Source organism: Glycine soja, chromosome 17 (genome assembly GCF_004193775.1).
Source record: "Glycine soja cultivar W05 chromosome 17, ASM419377v2, whole genome shotgun sequence".
NCBI lineage: Eukaryota > Viridiplantae > Streptophyta > Magnoliopsida > Fabales > Fabaceae > Glycine > Glycine soja.
In genome coordinates, this window is record NC_041018.1 from 8,046,830 (window position 1) to 8,065,286 (window position 18,457).

Here is an 18,457-nt window from a genome sequence, read left to right on the forward strand (position 1 = left end):
GAGGCCCTGCTTTCTTACTTGTTAACATTAGCATATTTCTTTGCCTGATGCTACAGTTTTCGTTCCGAGTATACATTCTTGCGCACTCTACAAATTGTGGATGGAAATATAAAGAATAAAATAATATCTTGTATTTTTTTGAAAAGTTGTTTTCACTTTCCAATCAATTTTTCCCTTCCCATTTACGAGTACTTCAGAGCATAAGATATTGGGATAGGTTAATGTTTATCACGTATGTCTGATGAGCATAGAATAAGATTGTACTATTAGTATTACTGTATTAGTATGCTAAAAAGGTTTTAACATTAGGCTATTAGCACATTCTTTAATACAATTTTGCAATATCCTCGACTCCTCATTATCATGAGGTGAAAAGTGGGTTAATGAGTATCAAAAGGAGTGTGAAAGTACTCTTGCTGCGCTGCCGGTGGTGGTAACTCGGTCACTCTTAATTTAGTTGGAAGCTTTTAAGAGATTCCTAACATCACATGACTTGTTATCTTTCGTAGATATCCCCGTCATTATCATGTCTCTTATAAATTATAATTGCGTAGTTGCAAAATGAGATATTTGAATGATGTGCAAGGTGTTGCGTTCATTGTACAAACAAATAATTACATTATTGCATAGTTATTATGGCTTGGTTAAAACTTAAGTGGCCATGACACTTTTCCTCGTTACATTGTATAATTTCGTCATCATTTGTTTTTTGAGTCCAGACTTGTCATTGTTGACTAAGCTTTTGAAGAGGATGTGCCGTAAATCCAAAAGCTAACCAAATAGGGTGGAAGTAATTAAGTTAATATAAGGACTTGATCAAATGCAACATGTGCTAAACATCTGAGCACGAAGAACCTAGTTAACTAACCGTTAGTACAGTTAGGGTGTTCTGCCAGCTTCCCTGCGTAAATTCTGTGGTTACCAGCTGAACTAGTCATTCATGAATGATGAATCATGAGGAGTGGAGGGAGGACTTCATTCGTCAAAGTTGTCTTGCAGATTAATGATATAACCCAAAAGTTGCTTCATCAGTCAGCCATTTGCTTTGATTAGGTTTGAGATGCCAATTCTGAGTTACATGTTCAATCACTCGTCTGTAGCAGGAACATGTGCGAAGAATGACAATTAGTTGCTTTGTCAGTTTACAACCTAACTCTCACATGCAGAATCCAAGTAAATTGCAAAATTCACACGTAAGCAGTGATATTTCAAAATAGAAAGAATAAAATAGCAGCATCAGTGTAGAGTGAAGCTCCTGATCACTGTTCCATGTGAATGCCAGCTACCAACCATATTCACAACCTTTAGGCAATCATTTCATCACTTTTGCAGCCAAAGCTTTGTGCCGATCAATAAGTATTTCATTCATTTGTGCAATCTGGTGCAAGAGTTTGGCAATTTTCTGTAAATAAAAGTAGCTAGCAGTTAGAAATGAAGGCCATAGCAAACGAGGGCAGTCAGGGAAGTGTTGAAAAAAAGTATAGCTTCAAGAGATGAATCAATAAAAATGAGAGAGAAAAACACCATTGCATTTGCATAGAGAATCAATCATTCATGCCTACATACACATCCAATGTTTGAATGATGTAGTCAAGCACAAGGAAATGCCTTTCTTCACAAAACAATAATAATTTTCCTCCAATCCAATCCAATGCACTTGCAGTTAGATAGGACCCCTGAACGGCTGAACCAACCTTGTTAAGATAGAAAACTACTCTGACCTTAAATCTGCTGGCATTAAATTCAAAGTATTGTTTGTTTTGACTTTGGTGAGCTTCTAGAATTGTGTTCACTAAAAGACACGCTACTTTGGTGAGTTAAAGGAGAAGAGAGTATTTATCTACTAGCCTGAATCTATTTATTCCATGACACACAACAAACCAACACAGGGCTGTTGTCTCCATCACTTGAGTTATTTTGTTTAGGCTTTAACTTAAGCATCGTGTAATTAAGTAACTAATATACCAAAACAAGCAACACAATATATACGAACCCGATCTTTGTTGTTGATGATGTTGATGAGACGAGCTTCATTGGGAGTGAGGGTTCTCTTGTTCTTCCTGAAGGCGATGAGGATCCAGCAGGACATGAGGAGCGCCGCAGCGGGAAGACCAAATGACCAAATTGGGCCTCTCAGGCGAAAAGATGAAAGCTTGGAATGCAAAATGTGGAGGGGGATACTAATCCAGGCGAAGGGTGAGGGTTGAGGTGGAGGAGGTGAGAGAGGGGCGTGGTATTCTGATGACAAAATTTTGAGGTTTTCGTGGTCGATTGGGGGAAATACCAAATCATTTGGAACCATCCTTCTTCATTCAACTCAGAAATTATTGAATTTTATTAAGTTATTACCTCCAAGGGCTAGGCGTCTAAATCAATGGACTTTTCTAACTTAACTCAAGATCAAATAAAGGGATATGCTAGGTGCACCCAGCAATATTGCTGGTGCACCCAGCAATTTATTGAAACTACCATTTTACCCTTCATTAAAAAAGTTTAAAATATTGAAATAGTTTTCTTCTTCTCTCCCGGAATCACTAAGCCTTCTTCTTGCTTCTGCTTTTCTTCCTTTGCATACCTCTTCCGCGAGCCTTCTCCTTCTTCCTTTGCATACCTCTTCCGCGAGCCTTCTCCTTCACCGCGAGCCCAGCTGCTGCTTCGGTTGGACGCCATTTCCGTTCGAGGTAGGTGTCCCTAATCTTCCCTTTGCTTTTATTATGCACTGTAGTTGTAGCATTTAGGGTAGGTTAGAAGAACCTTAGGTTAGCGGAACCGTAGGGTAGAAGACGAGAGCAGGAGACGCCGGAAAAAATGGGGAAATGGCTGACGACGGAGTCTTCCGGAAGACCCGTTAGGGGTTCTTCCGGAAGTTCCGGAAGAACGTTTTCCGGAAAGTTTCCGGAAGAAGTGTTCTTCCGGAAGTAACCAAACGTCTTCCGGAAGAACACTTCTTCCGGAAGACTTCCGGAAAACGTCTTCCGGGAACTTTCCAGAAGAAGTGGTTCATCCGGAAGAAGTTTCAAACTTCCGGAAGACCTTTCCGGAAGAACCCTTCTTCCGGAGTGGTTCTTCCGGAAGTGGTTTTTTTGTTTTTTTTTTGTGTTTTTTTTTTAAATTTTTTTTAAACAGAAATTGTTTTGTTTTTTTTTAAATGAATTATTTTATTTATTTTGGTTATTTTGTTTTTTAGATTTTATGAAAAATGAAGTTTGGGTTTTTGATGTCATATTTTTTTTATAATTTAAATTGTGTATTTTTACTAAATATTAATTTGTAAATTAATTTTTTTTTATAAAAGTAGTTGTGTTTGTTTTTGTTTATTGTTTTTTTTTAAATTAGTGTTTTTTCTTTAAAAATTAAGTTGTCTATTTTTATAATTAAAGTTGTGTGTTTTGGAAGTTTTATAAAAATACTAATTTTTTATAATTAATTAGTTTATTTTATTATAAATGAAGTATTTTATTTACTAAAAAAATTGTGGATGTTTACTAAATAATTTTTTTTTTACATTAGTTGTTTAATTTTTTTTAAAAATTAAGTTGTGGATGTTTAGTAATGAATTATTTTTATATTAGTTGTGTTTTGTTTTTATAAATGAAGTTGTTTATTTTTTTTTAAAAAAAATTAACTTGTTGATGTTTACTAAGTAATTTAGTTGTGTTTTTTTTTAGAAATGAAGCTTCTTATTTTTTTTTTTAAATTAAGAGTTGGATGTTTACTAATTAATTTTTTTTACATTAGTTGTGTTTTTTTTATAAATGAAGTTGTTTATTTTTTTTTAAAAATTAAGTTGTGGATGTTTAGTAATGAATTATTTTTATATTAGTTGTGTTTTTTTTTTTTTTATAAATGAAGTTGTTTAATTTTTTTTAAAAAAAATTAAGTTGTGCATGTTTATTAATAATGAAGTTTTACATTAGTTGTTTTTTTTTATATAAATGAAGTTGTTTAATTTTTTTTAAAAATTAGGTCGTGTATGTGTGAAAATAATTTGATTTAAGTTAGTCTTATTTGTTTATAAATAAAGTTGATTTTTTATAAAGAAAATTGTGTATATTTTAACCGAAAAAAATACGTGTTCGACATGATTTACAGATCATGGCCAGAACACGAGGTTTAGGTCGTGCCATAGGTAGAGTTGTAGGCAGAGATAGAGCTGCTGACGAGGATGCTGGCGATGTTCCCGAGAGGCGTAGGCCTACTGCCTCAGCCCGTAGGCTACGCGTTCATCAGATGACTACGGAGGGACGTGATATGGCTGAGGACGTCGCTGACATGACTGATGATGTCCCTGAGCAGCCTACGGAGGCACCTGAGATGCGTGCGGACGCACAGGGTGCTGATAGTGGTGAGGGGTCAGATGGTGATGATGCTGCAGAGGGATTCCCTGGTGGTCCACGTGACCCGTCAGTGCTCACATCATTTGCCGAGCATGTTGCACATGCCGTGTGGAGTGGACAGGTATTTTAATTTGTTAATTATTTGTCATTGTTTATTTATTTGTTTATGATTAATTTTTTTTTAATAATTGTATAATTTGTACTTCAAATCAGGAACGTCCTGATTTGAAGTTAGTGTCACATGGGAGGAAGCTGACACTGATTGGGAGGCCAGTGCCTGAGATTGAAGGCCTGGTGGCTGCCACAGGATTAAGTCCACTGATAGATTGTTCAGTTATTACTGGCGATCCTGGACTTATATCCGCATTTGTGGAGAGGTGGCACAGTGAGACTAGCACCTTCCACCTTCCAGTAGGAGAGCTGACGATCACATTGGATGATGTGTCGTCCATTCTACATTTGCCCATCACTGGCGCCTTGCACAGTTTCCACGCTCTTTCTACGGAGGAGGCCAGATTCTTGCTCACGGAGTTGCTGGAAGTGTCTGCGGAGGAGGCCAGAGCCGAGACAGCGCTCACACGTGGAGCATATGTACGATTAGGATGGGTTCGTGACATTTATGAGACCAGATGTCAGGCCCGGCGGTGGATTGTCGCAGCTCGCGCTTATTTGCTGCACCTTGTCGGTTGCACTCTTTTTGCTAATAAGAGTGCAACATACGTGCATGTGGTCCATCTTGACGCTTTCCGGGACCTCGCTCATAGTGGTGGTTACGCTTGGGGGGTTGCCGCGCTGGTTCATATGTACGACCAGTTAGATGAGGCTTGTAGGACCACCACCAGACAGCTTGCGGGGTACTTGACGCTATTTCAGGTAAATTTTGTGTTTATTAATATGTTAGGTTCGATTATGATTTAAACATGTTTTTATGTTATGTTAACCTCAATTATTGTGTAGTGCTGGATCTATGAGCACTTCCCTAGTGTGCATCAGTGCGTGACTGATGACACATACCAGGAGACGTCCCCACGTGCTTCCCGGTGGTTGACGTCGAAGGCGCACATGAAGGACATCACAGGAGCACCCTACAGGGCACGTTGTGATGGTTTGACCGTCACAGATGTGTCCTGGTTGCCGTACACGGAGCATCGGGGTGTTAGGGCGTTTCAGGAGATTTCATCGTTCCAGGGTCAGCTCAGATGGGGTCCTATGATCGTCGCAGTTCGACCGGAGAGGGTGGTACGCCAGTTCGGTTACATCCAGAGCATCCCTCCGCCGCCTGTTAGTGCACGATTGTCACAGGAGCAGATAGATGACAGGTGGATGGAGTTTGCGGATCACTTACTACCTGCGGGTCAGCCTTGTTTAGTGCCTGGGCAGGTATCTGCGGATTACATTGAGTGGTTTTTCCGCATATCTCACCCTTTCATGACACCGACCCAGGCAGCTGACCAGCAGAGGGATGCACCAGCTGCAGACCTTCTTCCGGAAGTTAAGAAGCCCAATTCCGGAAGAAGGTCTTCCGGAAATAGTTTCCGGAAGCACTTCTTCCGGAATTGGCCTTCGTAACTTCCGGAAGACCTTGATCCGGAAGTGGTCATTCCGGACCTTCCTCCTTCTGTGCCTAAAATTTCTTCCGGATACATTTTTTACTGTTTTTCTTCTCTAAAAGCTAACCGGAAAACGAAATAAACGCGTACCTCTGACAAAATAGGAACAACAGCCACTAATAAAACTTCAAATACGGAACACGGGACCACCAAATCTTCAAATACTTCACTTCACGGGACCACCAACAGACTGCTGAAGGGACCACCACCGAAACAACAGCAAACGGAACAAGAAACAAAGCAAACGGAAGAAGAAACAAAGCAAACGGAAGAAGAAACAAAGCAAACGGAAGAAGAAAGAAAGAAAGCGCAGTAAAACACAGCCTGAAGACGTTAATTTAAAGAAATTTACACAAGGGCAAAATCGTCATTACATACGCATTAAAAAAAAAAACTAACTTCCGGAAGAAGCTTCTTCCGGAAGACAATGGAATTCTTCCGGAAGAAGCTTCTTCCGGAAACATTCTGGATGACGTTCTTCCGGAAATTGTCTGTGAGTATTTCCGGAAGACACAAATTATTCTTCCGGAAGAAGATTCTTCCGGAAACTTTCCGGAAAAATTATTTCCAGAAACTTTCCGGAAGAACCTTCTTCCGAAAGAATAATTGCTGAAGGGCAGTTTCGCCACTTCACTGTTTGCTGGGTGCCCCAGCAATAATGCTGGGTGCACGTAGCAACTCCCTCAAATAAATGCCAATTAATCAAATGCTAAGGCCAAGTAGCCCATTGCCTTAGGCCTCCCACCAATATATATATATATATATATATATATATATATATATATATATATATATATATATATATAAATTATTAGGTAACATATTTTATTATATTATTTATTATTATTTTATTAGTAAAATTATAAAATTTTAATATATGCACACACATTAGTTTCCATTAACTTTAAATTAAGAAAATCATATTAAAATGAATATAGTGATTAAATCTTATAAAAATAATATGATGTATATTTTGATGAAAATGAGAGTGGTGAGATTACACATTTTTCTTATTGTAAAATATAAAATTATTTTGTACTTTTTATTTGAATCATAATAATTGAGAATTGTATTTGAATCATAATAATGGAGAATTGTAAAAGAAAGTAAATTGAAAAAAAATATTTATTTTAAAATAAATTTAAGTTTTAGTAAACATTAATTTGATATTAAAGTATATTAAAAATTTAATACTTTTTATATGCGTATAATGTTTATAAAATATAATTAATAATACTTGTAATTGTTGTTATAGTTAAAAAATATTCAAAAATATTTTTTTCTAGATCTAATTTGAGATCATTTATATTATAAGATATAGTAGAATAAATTGCTATCGAATGAAATATGAAAATATTACTTAAATTTTAATTAACAATTTTTACACAAAAAAGTGAAAGAATAAAATAAAAATAGACAAAACTCACGTACAAAATTTGTTCAAGACCAAAAAATATATAGGCACGGTCTTGATCAAATATAATAATATTTACAAAAACCAGGAATCCAAAATTAAAAAAAAAAAAAAAAAAACAAACGTTTGAAAAGCCTACCAAAAATAAACATTTTAAATACTTTATCATCTCTTATTTTTTACTTTACTTTTTATTATAAATCCTCGGGAACCCAAATGCAGCTTATATTACAAACCATTTTTTATCATCTTGTCAATATTTTTGCTTCAATTTTGTAAACTGGGGTCATCTTATGGCAATCATGATATGTCCTGTTGCATTGCAACTTGCAAGTATCATGCTAAAACACAATCTTCTTTCTAAACAGATTCCGGTTTGGTTGTTACGCGGTTTGCACTTGCTCATTGTCGAAAGACAAACGTCATTAGCGACATTGTAGGGTCCAACGTATACCTCGGTAGGATTCATCATTAGTTTTACCGATTCTAACAAAATCGTCCAACATGCAACAGAACTTGCTTCTTCTCCTTCTCACTACAAACAAAACACCTTTCTTCTGTTTCTCCAACTGCTGGCATGCATTGCACCCTCTCCAAAACAAGACAAATATAACGTCCTTCAGTTTCTTCCTCGTATTCATCATTCATTATCTCCACCCTCATTGTGGAGCCTCAACCATGGAAGTAGAAAACAAAGTCATCATAGTGAAGCTTTCTAATTTTGTGTCATCCCTTTCATTAATTCTTCACCTTTTCCTTTTCACCCTCGCTAAATGTGACTCTTCTTTCTCACCAAATGTTAACTATCTCATTGATTGTGGCTCCTCCCACCCCACTCAGCTCAAAGATGGTAGAATCTTCAAATCTGATCGTGAAACTACTTCTCTCCTATCCACAACTGAAGATTTGCACATATCAGTTAACTCAAATCTCTCCCCTTCTATTCCTTCTTTATCACTTCCTTTGTATCAAACCGCAAGAGTTTTTCAAGAAGAATCCACCTACTCCTTTTACATCTCCAAAAGTGGTAGACTTTGGATTCGTCTCTACTTCTTCCCTCTCCCTGACCCTTCCTTTAACCTAACAAGTGCTGTTTTCTCTGTCCAAACCAATCATCATGTGCTCTTGCATGAGTTCTCAGCATGGAACAATGACTCACCCGTTTTCAAGGAATACCTTGTTAATGTTTCTGATAGTATTTTCTCGCTTGAATTCAAGCCTAAGAAAAACTCATTTGCGTTCATCAATGCCATTGAGGTTGTCTCAGCCCCTGACACTCTTATCTCAGATTCAGCAACTGCACTTTCCCCACTTGGAGAATTCAAAGGCTTGTTGAATTCTGCTCTTGAAGTATCCTACAGAATAAACGTTGGTGGTCCAGTCATAACTCCTGACAATGACACTTTGTCTAGAACATGGGAAACTGATGGATCTTACAACATTTTCCCACAGGGTTCTGTGAATGTTTCTGTCTCCAACAAAAGCATAAAGTATCCTCGTACGGGTATACTTACACCTTTGATTGCTCCAAACTCAGTTTATGCAAGTGCTGTACACATGAAAGACGCTAGAGTTATGGAACCAAATTTCAATCTAAGTTGGGTTGTGAACGTGGAAAGTGGCTACTCTTATTTGATAAGAATTCATTTCTGTGACATTGTGAGCAAGAGTCTTAACCGGTTATACTTCAATGTGTACATCAACGGGATTGAGGGTGTGTCAAGTTTGGATCTTTCATTGCAAACCAAAGCTCTAGCCACTGCTTTTTACAAGGACTTTGTGCTAAATGCATTTTCCATCACAAGCGGTTCCATTTTGGTTCAGGTGGGACCAGCCAATCTACAACATGGCATGACCGATGCAATTGCGAATGGAATTGAGGTGATGAAGATGAGCAACAACGCAGACAGCTTGGATGGTTTTTTCTCTGTTGATGGCAAATACAAAGGGCCAAGTTCACCAACCAAGGCAATCAAAATCTTTGCATGCGTTGGAATAGCTTTGGCTGTGACAACAATGTTGTTGCTAGCAATGATTTGTATAAGGTGGAAAAAGAGGCCTCAAGATTGGGAAACGCATAACAGGTTCTCATCATGGCTCCTCCCTTTCCATTCAGCTAGAATGGTTTCAAGCAAAAGCAGTTTTCGAAGCTCAAATGCATTCAGTTCCCACAAGAGCAATAAGCATGGCCATGGTGTTTCCCAAAAAGGGCGTGAAAGGTTCTTCCCCTTCAGTGAAATGCTCCAAGCCACCAATAATTTCGATGAGAAGAAAGTGATAGGCATTGGAGGATTCGGGAAAGTGTATCTTGGAACGTTGGAAGATGGGACAAAGGTTGCTATAAAACGAGGAAGTGGTAGCTCAGAACAAGGCATCAATGAGTTCAGAACAGAACTAGAAATGCTCTCAAAGCTTCGCCATCGCCACCTAGTCTCTTTGATGGGTTTCTGTGATGAAAATTCAGAGATGGTTCTTGTGTATGAGTACATGGCTAATGGCCCCTTTCGTTCTCACCTCTATGGCTCCAACCTCCCTCTTTTGTCATGGGAAAAGAGGCTTGAAATATGCATTGGTGCTGCTCGTGGCTTGCACTATCTCCACACTGGTGCAGCTCAAAGCATCACACACCGTGATGTGAAGACAACAAACATCCTCTTAGATGAGAACTATGTTGCCAAGGTTTCTGACTTCGGTTTGTCAAAAGCTGTCCCAGAGAAGGCTCAAGTTAGCACAGCTGTGAAGGGTAGTTTGGGGTACCTTGACCCTGAGTATTATAGGACCCAACAACTAACTCAGAAATCTGATATATACTCTTTTGGGGTAGTCCTAATTGAGGTACTTTGTGCTAGGCCAGTTATTTGCCCTACACTTCCAAGAGAGGAGATTAACTTGGCTGATTGGGCAATGGCACAACATAGAAGACGAGTGCTTAATGAAGTAATTGATCCTCGTATTATCAAGAGTATTAGTCCTCAATCCTTAAATGTTTTTGTGCAAATTGCTGAGAGATGTTTATCTGATTCTGGTGTTGATAGGCCTAGTGTGGGGGATGTGTTGTGGCATTTGGAATATGCTTTGCGCCTACAAGATGATGCCACAAGGATTAAAGAACTTGATGAAAAAATTGAAAGTATAGTCACAAATGAATGTAATGATAATGATAATGTAGCAGGTCACTCGGGTGATCCAGCAAGTGATGTGTCTAATAGCACAGATGCTAATTCTGCTTTGTTTTCTCAGATAGCCAACTTTCAAGGAAGGTAAAGTTAGATTAGATAGAAATTAATTACAAACAGGTTCAAAGGCAAAGTGACTAAAGGAGTTGGATTAGTTGCGCCACACTTCCTTGCGGCTAATATTCAGTTCTGAAGTTTATGATATGGATCAACCTCTAGGCATGGTCATGATGCAATATGCAAACCAAAATTGGATTAGCTTTGATTTTTATGTATAAAAAAAAAAGCCTACTCTGCTGTTTTCTCCCTATTTTCATAATTGATCATAGTTTGGGAAAAATCAATAGGGTAAGAAAAATTGTATCTCAAGCGTGTTTTGAGTATTTATAGGAAAAAGTTAGCAGGGATATACGAAGTATTTTACCTTATCTGGTGTCTCCAAATTCGAGTTTGTACTTCTTGTTTCTAACATAATAAGTATTTCATTCTTCCACTTGAGTTAATGGATCCACTTTTAAAATAATGTAGTTTCGTCATCTTTTGCATAAACTTTTTCATAAATATTTATAGGAAGAAAAATTAATATGAGAGAATTTTTATAAATTAATTTAATCATAAGTTAAAACTTTAAATTATAAAAAAAGTTTATTATGTTTTTGTTATTTTTTTTATTCTATAAGTGCTTATAGTAAAGTTTATCTAAATACAACCTTACTGAAAATATCGCAATAGAAGAATAAGGATTAAAAGTTTAAAATCAATGGATTTTTTATATAAAATATTTGGATTAAACTTCTAAGTATAATGAAGCTCTAACTTTCCCTCTAGGTTTGATGCTAACCCTTTTTGTATAGATTCAAACTAAACGATTCCTTAGTGCCTCATATCATTATTTTTAGCGGACAGCAATTTTAGGTCTGAAAGAAATGTTAAACTATGCATAATTTGTATTCAAAAAATATATTTTTTTCAAAAAAAAATTCTTCTTAAAATTTTGAAAGAAAGAGAACATTAAAATTTTCTAAAGCCCAGACCCATAAGTCCATAGGAGAGCCTAGCATGGTTATGGTCCAAATCTAATACAAGGCCATCAAATTAATCCATCTAGAGCAGGCCGTTAAATTTTCTGACAAGGCATTCCTACATGGGAAGTGAAGTCCGCGCGGCAAAAACAAATTTTTAATGTGTATAATATGAAGAACAAAAAGAAGAGGAAGAAGACGGCCTCACTAAGACTAGCATTCAGAATTAGAAAATTAGGGATTGAATTAGAAATATTAGAGATAAAATTATATTTTAATAAAATATTAAATTAAAAATTAAAATGCAAAAAATATAAAAATTGTTATAAGATCCTTAGGTTTAAGTTGCAAAAAAAAAATTAATTTGATTGATTAAGGTGATTATACATAAAACATACTAGTGATTTATTTTAAAATTACACCAAAATATCATTCTAATTTTAAATGTAAAAGATAGGGAAAATATGTATGAATGGTGAGATTTCTTAACTATCTAATCTTTATTTTTTTTTCTCAACAAAATAGGATAAATGTAACACTTCGACGAATCACATTAGATAAGGCAGGAAAGAATATAGATGCGTAAGTATTGAACGATACAGTTGATAATGACTTAAAGAAATTAATTGATGTTATCTATATTTACAAGATACATCAGATCTTTTAATAGCCCATCACTTAGGAACTTAATAGTTAAACATGTTTAGTTTGAAATAACTATGGAATGAATAACCTTTTGTTGAATAAGGTGTCATGTGTTAAATGTCATTGTGAAAATAAAAAAATATGAATTAGATATGAATCATTTTATAACTGAAAACAAAAAAAAAAACTATAAGAACCAAAATTATAAATGGTTGACTTTTAATAACTAAAAATATATTTAAAATAATGTAATGAATATATTTTATTTAATAATACTTTTTAACGGACTATTAACATTAAATGCTATATTCATTAAATTATTAAATATAATTCATAAAAAAGTGATAGGAATTAAGAGATCGATTATTTTAATATTTAATTATATAATTTAAGTTTATTTTATTTTATAAAATTTTAAATTACGTTTGATGAAATAATTATTTTAAAAATTCAATAAATGCTTTAATAAAAAATTATTATATATATGTATATGATAATTTTTATTTAATGTTAAATTTTACTACACATATTCATATACTTAAAAAATATTGCATTTATTAAACTTTGAAACTATTATATTTAATAAACTTTATTGACCTACTATGTTTATTAATATAATATATAGTCAAACGATGAAAATTAAGAGATCAATTATTATAGGTAGGTAAAAAACCATATATATTTATTAAATTTAATATATATATATATATATATATATATATATATATATATATTTGGTAACATTTTTCTATTATACTTACACTTATTTTTTTTATTTTTTAGTTGTAGTATGCTAGCAATTTATAATTAAAAAATATTTTGAAGTACACTGACAGTATAATTTGCCAACACCCTATTTGAAATAACATAAGTAGGTAAAAATATTAAATGAATAAATATAATATGATAATTAATTAATTATATACATTGCATAAAATAATAATAATAATAATTAATAAAAATATAAAACTCGAATTAAATATAAATTCTACGTTGACATTTGTGCTCAGGTGAGCAATAGCTTACCAGCAGTTTTCAATGACCTATTAATTAAAAATTTGGCAAGAATTGAATGTAACACTTTTTTAGTTACCAGTCGAGATAATCATGGTACATTCCAGTGCCGTTACGCAGTTGTATTGTTAATCCCTTAATCTTACATTTTTATTTTTATTTTAATTGTTTACCACATACTAATACGACTGAAATGTATTTCAAAATGTCCCAAACACGAGGAAATATCCCGATGTTAATGTTGAAAGAGTTAATGTTACTTGTTAGAGCATCCCACCATATTCATACCCAAAAAACTGGTTACAGAATTTTCTTCAACAACACGAAATCTAGCTAGAATATACATTTCAAGTATTATTTAGTGTAATTACTAGGTCTAAAATTGAAAAGATGAACATAGAAAAATTGAAGCCAGGAACCAATGTAGAAAAATTGAAGAGATGATCATAGAATATACATAAGCTTTATTTTTGTTTAAACATATAAGAGTAGATTACTATATTTTACATTTTAGAGAAAGAAAAAAATCCTTAAAAAAATTGCATCAAATGCGAAAAACTTTACTAATTAAGTCAACATCCATCTTTTTTTGGGGGGGTCAGTATCGTTTAGATTGGTTTTTAGACAAACATGATATTTAAAATAAAGTGATTAAATTAATTTTAACTATAAATAAAAGAAACCGACACTTTTGTTTTGTGTATATGTAGTCTTGTTTTTATAATACTAAGTCGGAAATCGTTTTTTGTCTTCTACTTTATATCCAATGACCTAAATCGGAAATCCTTTTTCTTTTTCCTTTACAGAAAAAAGAATTGAAGGAACAGGAGGTCCCCAAGCCAAATGTCTATTACTTTATATTCAATCACCTGATTGCAATTAAATTTCAGTTTGAATGTCAACAAATATATGTTGACATCTCAACAAGGAAAAAAAGTATAACTAAAATACTTAATATTGTTTAATGACATAATATTCCCTTCTTTTAATAACAAAATCATTTAAGATATTACCCCATCGAACTTGCACTAAAATTACATGGTCATACGTACAATTAGTTTAGCTCACCAACTAAATCATAAGCATTCTCTATTCACTATTCACCATGTTTTGTCCTTCGTTCATTGGTCACCAATGGCATCAACTATGATAAAGACCTCAACCCACCTCTGCCCCACGTCTATGGTATCCTAATTCCATAGCCTTCATCTCGTATCTAATTTGTGTGGCGTTTTAATTTGACATGAATCATTAGTTTTATGTAATATGCATGTAATTTTGACGATCATCTAGATTTATAGATATATCATGTTGCTAAAGGGTCCCTTTTCTCTAATAATTGTTAATGGAAGTGGAACCATTTGATATATCTTATTATTGTTAATTATATTATTGATATTGTTTTTGTTATTATTATTAATATTAGTATAGCTTACAAGCTACGTATTACTCACTTATTATACAATGTGAAAAGTGTCAAAAGTCCAAAAGTGGGGTCGTGGTCCTACCTTAAGCAGCATGCATCTCAAGTTACTAGTGGTTTATAACAATTTTGATTGTATATTCCGGCAACTTGGATTAAATTCTATGCTCCTTCTTCATCAAGTATAAAATTTACTTTATATTTTCCACTCATGTCATAAATTGCTCTTGAAATTTTTAAATGGCGCTTTAATTACGAGGTTAATGGGGCCAACATCGAGTGCTTCATAATTCACTTTGTCATCATTTCTATTATATTTCTAGGACTTGGAAAAGTGTTTGTGGCCAGAATGATAATATACCAAATAATGTGCATTTTAAGCAATCTAGAAAGAGAAGAAGCTCCCCTCATCATCAAGACAAAAAAAACAAAAGACCTGCCATTCCAAATTCCACATTGGTCTATTGATAAATGCTAATAAATTAAATCGTGACACCAAGGAAAAGGTGCTATGCTTATTCCCTCTTAAACCAGCTAATCTGGTGAGATTCGTAGAACACAAAGCAAAATCTACAATGTGTCCAAAGCCTCTGGTGAAAACAAAGTCCAAACACTTCCACCTTATACCAGTCGTTGGTTTGGTCTTGTTGGCCTATCTATTCATTCAAAACACCAACCCTTAAAACTCTCTAACCTACCCTTTCCAAAAGAAAGAGCAAACTCATTTAAGAAAAACTAGAACAGAAAAAGAAACACCAACACCTGACTCTTGTACACTTTTGATGAGTATTATTATAGAGTCCATATTGGTGAGAACTGAGAAGCCACACAACTCATCATCCCACATTCCCTCTCCCTCTTGTGGCAAGCTTCCAAAAGACCAATTCCAATGGAAGTTTCATGCAAGATTCTCAGAAGATCAACTCACAGTTTTCTCCAAAACTATCATTACTTCACCTCAACAGCAGCCTTCTTAGCTTTTCCTTTCTCAGCTTCAATACTCCTCTCTCAAGCATTAGTCCCTTCTCCTTCATCCCTCTTGCCTCAAATCTATAGCCGACTAAGGACTCTCTTTGATGCTGCAGGCTTCCCTTCTTCACAATTGTTTACCATTCTCAACCTCAAAGTTTCTCAAACAATCACTTCTTCAATCCTCACCCTTCCTTTCACACTCACCTTTCTCCTCATTGCAAAAGCATCCATAATTCAGGCTCTCAATCACCACAAACCAACTTTTCCACCATCCTTCAAATCAATACTATCCCTTTACAAGCCTCTCCTCCACACCTATTTTTGCAACTGTTTCTTGATTCTCTCAGCAAATGCAAGTGCTTTTGGTCTCATGTTTTCGGCCTTCAGCTTCATTGAAAGACTTGGCTACTCTTCCTCCCCTAGTGGCCTCATCCTCTTCATGTCAGTAACTGGGGCAATTCTCTTTTCTGTGATTCTTGCCAATGCTATTGTCATATGCAACATGGCACTGGCTCTATCTGGCATGGAGGGCCATGGTGGATACTTGGCAATTCTGAAAGCATGTCTTCTCCTAAGGGGAAGGACTTCAATGGCTTTGTTCCTGGCACTTCCTGTCAATGTGGCCTTGGCTGCCATTGAGGCCTTGTTCCAATTCAGGGTTGTGAGGCCCTATCATGTTGCTGGAATAACAAGGCCTTGTGTGGCTTTGGAGGGGATTTTCATTGCTTACCTCTACTCAATTTTCATCATCCTTGACACGGTTGTGAGCTGCATGTTCTACAAAAGCCTTAAGACAGGACCACTGATCGGTCATGAGGACAAACATTTGTTCAGGATTGAATTCCCAGATGAAGACAAGTACGGTTACATGGGCACCAAGGAACTTCCTTGAGTAACATTGAGGTGGAAAAGTTATTAATTTGGTCAAGGCTTTTCTCACATTTCATGAAGGAGAAGGAGCTTCCTGTTATTTTATACGAGTATAGAAGGAATTTACAAAATTCATTCATGTTGCTTGAAGGAAATCGAGCAACTTTGAAGACATAAAAGGTTTTCAAATGAGCAACCTCAGCTCAGCTATGTGCAAAGCCAAAGAAGCTAGAGATTAGTACACCATTTGATATAAATGCAATTCTGTTATATTCTTAGACTCCATCTTTTGTTTTTGTCTATTTTGCTTTGTAGATTAGCAAATGGCAATATTTTACAGTGTGGATAATACAAATGCTTCCCTTTAATTGCCTTCTTCTCTGTGTGCAATTCTCACTGATTTTCTAGCGTTTTTCATCGAATGAAAAATCAACAATGATTCGCGGATCCTATGTGCATTAGTGCTATCCCTACCATATACATAATTCAGCAATTGTACTTTGGCAAACCAGCATTAGGAGACCCTGTTCTATAATTCAATCTAACAATTCTGAATGACCACCCCAAATGAAATCACACAAGGTGTGATAAATGGAGTTACAGTTGGGAAATGTCCATCTTAAGATGCAAATAAAGATATAACTGACTGCTCAGGTACACCTCAGGACAGCACCATGTACAGCTCCACTATCTGAATTTTTACTGTTTTTATACTCCTAAACTGTGTTCTCAAAAATCCAATGTGGTAAATTTCATGGGAGACCAGACTGTGACAAAAACATTTTACACAAGAAAAATGAAACTAGCATATCTAATTGGTCTACTCTTCTCTAGAATCTTACAATTTACAACTGGAATCATATAATTTGATACTCTATAACTAGTGCACGATTCCTATCATGTGATGAATCATATATAAATTTGAATCTTATGATACATGGATGAATAAAAGTGATTCCAAATATACCAAATAACAATTCAACGACTCATTGTTTTTAATTTACTTTAATTTTACAATTTTCAATTAAAGAAATTGAGATGCATGATAAGCAGAAATGATTAAATAAAAATAATAATTCAAAGAGCATTACTAAACATATTCTTCAAATACATTATTTTAATTCTTCTAAAATAAAGATTTCACATTGTCACGAATGCATGCCAATTTAAAAGTTTACACAATCAATTAATTAAAAATCATTTCGTATTTGATATAATTTTAAAAATTAATTATTATATAAATCAACAAAATTCATGTACATATCAATTTGTAATTAGATATTAATATAAAACACTTTTATAGTATCACTACATACATTATTTATTCTTTAAAATAAAGGCTTCCCATACTCAACTATGACTTATGATTTTTTTAAAAGACTTATAATCATATTCTATTTTAAAATAATTACATTATGCTAAGGGTATTTAAATCCAAATCGATTCAAAATAAAAATAAAAAATCACTCAAAAAAACCAAAAATCATACCAAAACGATTCTTTTTAAATTTATTTAAATAATTTTTTTCTCAAATCGATCAGTTTAATTTAATTTACGATTTTTGTTTTTGAAATCAAATCACAACACTTATACCAACATTCATATTATTTCAAAATTATATATTTTATATGTATACTATTTGAATTTCACATTATTTTATATATATATATATATATATATATATATATATATATATATATAACATATATCACTTTCTTTCAGACAACTATTATAAGATATATTATCAGTAAAATTTTATGGTAGAATATATAACATATTAATAAATTTCATAAAATATTATTAACAATTTTTTTAATATAAATTAATTTAAAAGTTTAAAAAATATATATAAATTTTAATCAATAATATTTTAATGAAAATCATAAAAATCAAACAGCATAATATTGATTTAGTTTGGATTTTATTTTAAACCAAAACCGAAGCAAATTGAACCATAAATACCCCTACATTGA

The 18,457-nt window shown here is 34.1% G+C and overlaps 3 protein-coding genes across 3 annotated transcripts; 2 read left to right on the forward strand and 1 right to left on the reverse strand.

Moving 5' to 3' along the window:
• Positions 1–575: 575 nt before the first annotated feature.
• LOC114392878 lies at positions 576–2,371 on the reverse strand. Its single transcript, XM_028354127.1, has 2 exons — positions 1,994–2,371; positions 576–1,402 (listed from the first exon to the last, which is right to left on the reverse strand). The coding sequence occupies exons 1-2, from the start codon at positions 2,300–2,302 to the stop codon at positions 1,313–1,315; spliced, it is 399 nt and encodes a 132-aa protein (XP_028209928.1). The 5' UTR covers positions 2,303–2,371; the 3' UTR covers positions 576–1,312.
• A 5,668-nt stretch (positions 2,372–8,039) lies between these two features.
• Positions 8,040–10,900, forward strand: LOC114393531 (probable receptor-like protein kinase At5g61350). Its single transcript, XM_028354884.1, has one exon. It carries the CDS (start codon positions 8,040–8,042, stop codon positions 10,623–10,625), a length of 2,586 nt encoding a protein of 861 aa, XP_028210685.1. The 3' UTR covers positions 10,626–10,900.
• Positions 10,901–15,128: 4,228 nt separating this feature from the next.
• Positions 15,129–16,864, forward strand: LOC114392540. The gene has a single exon (XM_028353711.1). The coding sequence runs from the start codon at positions 15,531–15,533 to the stop codon at positions 16,503–16,505; it is 975 nt and encodes a 324-aa protein (XP_028209512.1). The 5' UTR covers positions 15,129–15,530; the 3' UTR covers positions 16,506–16,864.
• The last annotated feature ends 1,593 nt before the right edge of the window (positions 16,865–18,457 follow it).